Source organism: Lepidochelys kempii, chromosome 2 (genome assembly GCF_965140285.1).
Source record: "Lepidochelys kempii isolate rLepKem1 chromosome 2, rLepKem1.hap1, whole genome shotgun sequence".
NCBI classification, from domain to species: domain Eukaryota; kingdom Metazoa; phylum Chordata; order Testudines; family Cheloniidae; genus Lepidochelys; species Lepidochelys kempii.
This window is the reverse complement of record NC_136381.1, coordinates 14,154,383-14,162,271: the sequence shown is the minus strand read 5'-3', so window position 1 is coordinate 14,162,271 and position 7,889 is coordinate 14,154,383. Positions and strand designations below refer to the sequence as shown.

Genomic DNA, 7,889 nt, shown 5'->3' with positions numbered 1-7,889 from the left:
TCAGCTTTGCACTCATTGCACTGCTTATATGTTTCATTCAGAGCAGAAACTGGAGCCTCTAAATTCTGTAGAAATCTCGTCCCTTCTTTTGTGGGAGGTTTATCCTCTGCCATACATTGCACGTTGGGAAGAATAAAATTAGCACACTCGTATCCCAAAAGAAAGGAGTGGTAGAACTGGTTGCACTACCTGTTCTTCAGTGGTTTCCCTGGGGCTCTCCCAACACCACTAGTTTGCTTCATGGTTGCAAACCTCAGAATTGCCATCTTTTCCAAATTTTCTTGCAAGACTCACTATTTTTCCTGTGGTGTTTTTTGGCTTCTTATGATCATCTGCACTGTTTTCACGAATCATTGCTCAGATTCAAAATGGGCATCATTTTCCATCTTTTCCAACAGGACTGAAGCCACAACCTGCTGTCAGGATAGATCGTCACTGTTCCCACAGTGATGGCCAGTGACAACAAGGCTATTAATAGTAAAGAAGGATACCATCTCCCATTGTTTTCGGTGAGAGTGAAGTCAAAGAGCACTCAAGGAAGATAGACAAGAACATGGCAATGTTCTTGAAGCTTACAAGAAGTGGAAGATTGGACAAATGACCAGGGAAGAGTATAAAAATATTGCTCAGGCAAATCACACTTGGAGTTGCAGCTCAGAAGAGATGTTAAAAGTAACAAGAAGGGTTTCTACAGGTATGTTAACAATAAGAAGAAGGTCAGCGAAAGCGTGGGCCCCTTACTGAATGAGGGAGGCAACCTAGTGACAGAGGATGTGGAAAAAGCTAATGTACTCAAAGCTTTTTTCACCTCTGTCTTCGCGAACAAGGTCAGCTCCCAGACTACTGCACTGGGCAGCACAGCATGGGGAGGAGGTGACCAGCCCTCTGTGGAGAAAGAAGTGGTTTGGGACTATTTAGAAAAAGCTGGACGAGCACAAGTCCATGGGGCCGGATGCACTGCATCCGAGAGTGCTAAAGGAGTTGGCAGATCATAGAATCATAGAATATCAGGGTTGGAAGGGACCTCAAGAGGTCATCTAGTCCAACCCCCTGCTCAAAGCAGGACCAATCCCCAATTAAATCATCCTAGCCAGGGCTTTGTCAAGCCTGACCTTAAAAACTTCTAAGGAAGGAGATTCTACCACCTCCCTAGGTAACGCATTCCAGTGTTTCACCACCCTCCTAGTGAAAAAGTTTTTCTAATATCCAACCAAAACCTCCCCCATTGCAACTTGAGACCATTACTCCTCGTTCCGTCATCTGCTACCACTGAGAATAGTCTAGAACCATCCTCTTTGGAACCCCCTTTCAGGTAGTTGAAAGCAGCTATCAAATCCCCCCTCATTCTTCTCTTCTGCAGACTAAACAATCCCAGTTCCCTCAGCCTCTCCTCATAAGTCATGTGTTCCAGACCCCTAATAATTTTTGTTGCCCTTCGCTGGACTCTTTCCAATTTTTCCACATCCTTCTTGTAGCGTGGGGCCCAAAACTGGACACAGTACTCCAGATGAAGCCTCACCAATGTCGAATAGAGGGGGACGATCACGTCCCTCGATCTGCTCACTATGCCCCTACTTATACATCCCAAAATGCCATTGGCCTTCTTGGCAACAAGGGCACGCTGCTGACTCATATCCAGCTTCTCGTCCACTGTCACCCCTAGGTCCTTTTCCGCAGAACTGCTGCCTAGCCAGCTAGTCTGTAGCTGTGCATTGGGTTCTTCCGTCCTAAGTGCAAGACCCTGCACTTATCCTTATTGAACCTCATCAGATTTCTTTTGGCCCAATCCTCCAATTTGTCTAGGTCCCTCTGTATCCTATCCCTGCCCTCCAGCGTATCTACCACTCCTCCCAGTTTAGTATTATCCGCAAATTTTCTGAGAGTGCAATCCACACCATCCTCCAGATCATTTATGAAGATATTCAACAAAACCGGCCCCAGGTCCGACCCCTGGGGCACTCCACTTGACACCGGCTGCCAACTAGACATGGAGCCATTGATTACTACCCGTTGAGCCCGACAATCTAGCCAACTTTCTACCCACCTTATAGTGCATTCATCCAGCCCATACTTCTTTAACTTGCTGACAAGAATACTGTGGGAGACCGTGTCAAAAGCTTTGCTAAAGTCAAGAAACAATACATCCACTGCTTTCCCTTCATCCACAGAACCAGTAATCTCATCATAGAAGGTGATTAGATTAGTCAGGCATGACCTTCCCTTGGTGAATCCATGCTGACTGTTCCTGATCAATTTCCTCTCATGTAAGTGCTTCAGGATTGATTCTTTGAGGACCTGCTCCATGATTTTTCCGGGGACTGAGGTGAGGCTGACTGGCCTGTAGTTCCCAGGATCCTCCTTCTTCCCTTTTTTAAAGATTGGCACTACATTAACCTTTTTCCAGTCATCCGGGACTTCCCCCGTTCGCCACGAGCTTTCAAAGATAATGGCCAATGGCTCTGCAATCACAGCCGCCAATTCCTGTCATTGGAGAGCCATTGACCATTATCTTTGAAAACTCATGGTGATCAGGCGAGGTCCCTGATGACTGGAAAAAGGGTAATGTAGTGCCCATCTTTAAAACAGGGAAGAAGGAGGATCCGGGGAACTACAGGTCAGTCAGTCTGAGATCAGTCCCTGGAAAAATCATGAAGCAGGTCCTCAAGGAATCAATTCTGAAGCACTTTGAGGAGAGGAAAGTGATCAGGAACAGTCAGCATGGATTCACCAAGGGAAAATCATGCCTGACTAATCTAAGTGCCTTCTATGACGAGATAACTAGCTCTGTGGATGAGGGGAAAGCAGTGGAGGTTTTATTCCTTGACTTTAGCAAAACTTGTGATACGGTCTCCCACAGTATTCTTGCCAGTAAGTTAAAGTAGTATGGGCTGGATGAATGGACTATAAAGTGGATAGAAAGCTCGCTAGATCGTCAGGCTCAACGGGTAGTGATCAATGGCTCCATGTGTAGTTGGCAGCTGGTATCAAGCGGAGTGCCCCGAGGGTTGGTCCTAGAGCTGGTGTTGTTCAATATCTTCATTAATGATCGGGAGGATGGCGTGGATTGCATCCTCAGCAAGTTTGCAGATGACACTAAACTGGGAGGAGTGGTAGATGCACTGAAGGGTAGGGATAAGCTACAGGGGGACCTAGACAAATTAGAGGATTGGGCCAAAAGAAATCTGATGAGGTTCAACAAGGACAAGTGCAGAGTCCTGCACTTAGGACGAAAGAATCCCATGCACCGCTACAGACTAGGAACCGAGTGGCTAGGCAGCAATTCTGCAGAAAAGGATCTGGGGGTTACGGTGGACGAGAAGCAGGATATGAGTCAGCAGTGTGCCCTTGTTGCCAAGAAGACTAATAGAATTTTGAGCGGTATAAGTAGGAGCATTGCCAGCAGATCGAGGGACGTGATCATTCCCCTCTATCTGGCATTGGTGAGGCCTCATCTAGAGTACTGTGTCCAGTTTTGGGCCCCACATTATAAGAAGGATGTGGAAAAATTGGAAAATGTCCAGCGAAGGGCAATAAAAATGATTAGGGGACTGGAGCACATGACTTATGAGGAGAGGCTGAGGGAACTGGGATTATTTAGACTGCAGAAGAGAAGAATGAGGGGGGATTTGATAGCTGCTTTCAACTACCTGAAAGGGGGTTCGAAAGAGGATGGATCTAGACTGTTCTCAGTGGTACCATTTGATAGAACAAGGAGTAATGGTCTCGAGTTGCAGTGGGGGAGGTTTAGGTTGGATATTAGGAAAAACGTTTTCACAAGGAGGGTGGTGAAACAGTGGAATGGGTTACCTAGGGAGGTGATAGAATCTCTATCCTTAGAGGTTTTTAAGGTCAGGCTTGACAAAGCCCTGGCTGGGATGATTTAGTTGGGGATTAGGTCCTGCTTTGAGCAGGGGGTTGGACTAGATGGCCTCCTGAGGTCCCTTCCAACCCTGATATTCTATGTTTCTATGAATGCGGTTAGGAAAATTGTGAGGGGGCAAGCTGGGGGCAGGTAAGATACTAAGCTGGTGTACAGAACAGGGACATAGGGAAGGTGTGAGAATGTGGGGTAAACATGGGGGACTAAAGACTGGTAGAATGTGGAGGGAGAATGCTTGTGGGGCATAAGACGAGAGGGAAGATGGGATAATACAAGAAGATGTATAGAATGTTTTTCTTTCCCTTTTACTCCAGGAGTTAATAGGGTAAGTAGAATTGCCATCTGAACAGGAGGTTCATCTCTTCATATGATTGCTTTGGTTTCAAAATTTAATCCCACAATCATGCACAAAATGGAGGGGAGTTTCTTAACAACTAAGACTCAAATCAGAAGGCAGAGGAAAAGTAATGCTATTTTTTTGAATCTGACTCATGTTCTCTGAAGTCTTGGGGGTAGTAATACTAATATTTACTGGGCTGCTCTTCCTTTCTCAGCCCTGCTCCTAGAACAGACACTTTCCCGTCTCTTCTCTGGACCCTGAGAACGCTACACTTTTAGGGATTGATCTCTTTGCTGTAGCTATCCCAGGTACTGTGTCTGCCCATCAAACCTTGCTATTTGGTCTTCCTCAACAACTAGAAAATCTGAACAACTTAATTGTATATGTATTAGAATTTTTCTGGTTCATTTAAAGTAGTTTTTGTTAAGGTTGCCCCAATTCTAAATTCATTTGCTGACTTCACATATTCATAACTATAGAAATGTTATCTTTATAAAACAAGCCATATACAAATAGATCTCATTAAAAGATCTGAGTATTAAGCCAAGTTTAACTAAAATCAGTCTGGTAAACTTAGGTATACATATGGGGACAACTGTCCCAAAGTGGAACTACCTTAACAGTAAGTTCAAAATTTCTTTTTGGTTGGATCTGAGTCCTTTCTTAATGATGGGTTGCTTTTGGTACTGTTTAGCCCAGTATAGATTGGTTCTGGGGTTCTTGAACTAAATAGCTTTGAATCGGGTTTATTCTGTAAATCATATAAGGAATGTAGTCAAGCTAAGTTTGATGACTTTATACAATACAATACAATATCCAATACATACCGTGTTTTATACAATAAAGTACCATGTGAAAAGGTTCATAAGAAATCCAGTTTGTATTATATGTTGTGATATTTGATGCTTATGCTTTCAAACATAATCTCTTTATATTCAATACAAAAAAGAACGTATGAAATGCTCAGAGTTCAGTCTTAATTCTGTACTTCTTTGTTTTTGAGTGCATGGTTTCTCAAACATAATATTAATATTAGTCTCTCTCTTTTTGTATTAATATTATACACGTCTGTATTTATTTTGCAAAACACTTTTGGATGAAATGCACTATATAAATATAAAGTTATCTGATTATCACCGCATATTTTGTATTTTTTCACAGATCTTTGAAATGTTGATCACTTGTTAGCATCTATATTGATTTTTTTCAATAAACATAAACTTTGAAATTAAAATATTCCGCTAGCATTATGGCAGTTTGTTGTAAAGGCTTTAGTGAAATGAGTTGTCTATTTTTCTCATGTCTGCTGGGGAGCAGATTTTTTTTCTCTCTCCTCTTAGGTTATCAACAATGATTCATTGGTGAAATTTCTGAAGGCCAACCAGGAAGCCACACAATGTCAAAATCTTCTAATATGTTTACCAACAGAAAAAATGTGGAAAGAGTGACAGGCTTTCTAGGTGATCTTGACCAACTTATTTATCCTATGTTTCCCCATCTGTACACTGATACTAAGCTATCTTCCTACATCATAGGTCTGTTCTGAGGATTATTTAGCGAACCTTTGTAAAGAGCTTTAAATCTCAGTTTGGAGAGACATGTGAGTGCTCAGTATTAAGTATGGCAAGAGAGCTGAATGTTAGTAGGGCATTTCAATATAGCCAACCACAAGTGTTTAAAAAAATATCATAAGTACCCAAAAGATCATGAGATTAAAAAAAATTGCTTTTTTAATTGGCAATTTGGTTTCTGAGCTTTTAGGGTGCACTCAAGTCATACGTTTAATCTTTTCTTTGCAACCATGAAAGCTAGAAGCATTTTCTAATGAAAGCTGTAAAAAGAAAAGGAGTACTTGTGGCACCTTAGAGACGCTAAGGTGCCACAAGTTACTCCTTTTCCTTTTGCGAATACAGACTAACACGGCTGCTACTCTGAAACCTAATGAAGGCTGTGATTCCCACAAGCACTTGTCTTCAGTAGCTGGGATTTTAAATTAAATTTCAGATATTGTGAGACTCCTGATACAATCAGGATGGTTGACAACAAGATGGTGCACGAGTGGGGAGGGATGAGTGAGTGGGGATAGCTATAGATCCCCCAATTCTTTTTTTAAAATAATGGGATTTTGGGAAATGTCAGGTGGTGACACTTTGAGGCATAAGTGATATTGGGCTGGGATTTCTGCATCTGGGAGGGAGGGTTAGCTGGAGACCACCCTCCTAGCTGGGGGTGTGTGTGCATATGGAGGTGACTGGAGGGGGCGGGGGGCGGGATCTGCAGGGTGGAGAAAGATTTGGCCGTGTGTTTGGATGAGGCATTTAAACCCTCCCGCATTTACATGATCCCCTCACACTCATCCAGCCCCTGCCTGGAGCCCTGGGTACGGAGGGCAGGCTGAGGTGCTGTTCCCACCCGCACCGCCTCAGGTACGCTCAGGGGGAAGGAGCAGAGCCTCTAACGGTTACCCCCGCCCGCCCGCTCGCGCTCCCACTGCCGGGCCGCCTGGAGGTCCGACCCAAACAAGCCGGCGCTGAAGAGAATCAGCCAATCAGAAGCCGCAGAACGTAGCTGACTGACAGGCGAGCCTACCCAATGTGAGGCATCTTCAGAGAAGGGCAGGACGATCGTTGAGGAGGCTAAACGGCACCGCCCGCTGGGAGGATCGTAGGGGCGCGGCTAAACCGCACGGGGGCGTGGTTTGAAAGGACGTTGGGCGAGGCCTTTGCTTGGCGATGGGCGTGGCCTAGCGGGCGCTATTTAAACCTGCTGCTCCCAGCCTCTACCGCTGAGTCGGCGCGGAGCCGCTGCAGGTGTTGTAGCCTCGGCGGAGGCCGCTTTGGATAACGCTTGTGCGCGCAGGTTCCTCATCCCCGTGGCTGCCCCTTTCCTCCGCAGCAAAGGCGGGCTTCGGCGGGCGGGCGGGTGGGGGAGGAGGGGGTCCCCGTCTTGTAGGGCGGCCGTGGTGGGTCTGTGGCGCCCGTTGGATGCGCTCCCGGAGCCCGGGGCAGGAGGGGGCCGGAGGGAGGCGTTGCCTCGCCGCTGCCTGAGAGGATTTACGACGTCTCGGACTCCGCCTGGCGCCGGTGCCGCCGCCGCCGCCTGCCCTGTGTGCAGGTCCCCCTGGCGCGCGGGAAGCGGAGATGGACGAGAAGTACCTGCCCGAGCTGATGGCGGAGAAGGACTCGCTGGACCCGTCCTTCACCCATGCGCTGCGGCTGGTGAACCAAGGTGGGCGGCACGGGGGCTGCGGGGGGGACGGGACCCCCGAGGCGTGGGAAGGGGCGGCCCTGAGTTGGGGACGGGGGCTCGCTTGCTCCGTGCGGCGCGGGCTGAGTCCCGGCGGGGCGGGCTCCTGGCGGCGGCTGGCAGCCAGGTGCGGAGCCTGGCCTCTCCGGCTCCTTCGGTTGCCTGCCCGGGACGCCGGCCGCCGCTCCGCGGCGGCCAGGTGAAAGTTGCTCCCGGGGCCAAGCGCCGCTCGCTCTGGGGGGTTTGGCGGCTGGGTCGCCATCTCCCGGCGAGACGCGATCCCCAGCACGCGTGGACCGGGAGGCGGAGAGAGGGCGGCTGGTGCCTTGGCACATCGCACTCCGGTGGGGGGCGACGCACCTGCCAGGGACGGGAAATCTCCGTCCAGACGCTGCCCAGGAGGGGCGAAGGGGTGACTTCAGC

The 7,889-nt window shown here is 47.6% G+C and overlaps 1 protein-coding gene across 1 annotated transcript in view; it reads left to right on the top strand.

Annotated features, from left to right (window-relative positions):
- Positions 1–7,158: 7,158 nt before the first annotated feature.
- The window catches only part of KHDRBS3 (KH RNA binding domain containing, signal transduction associated 3), a 193,525-nt gene continuing 192,794 nt past the window's right edge, over positions 7,159–7,889 (top strand). The window contains exon 1 of the mRNA XM_073330059.2: positions 7,159–7,448. Within this exon, the coding sequence (XP_073186160.1) occupies positions 7,361–7,448 (88 nt within the window). The 5' untranslated portion in view covers positions 7,159–7,360. The remainder of the gene's footprint in view (positions 7,449–7,889) is intronic.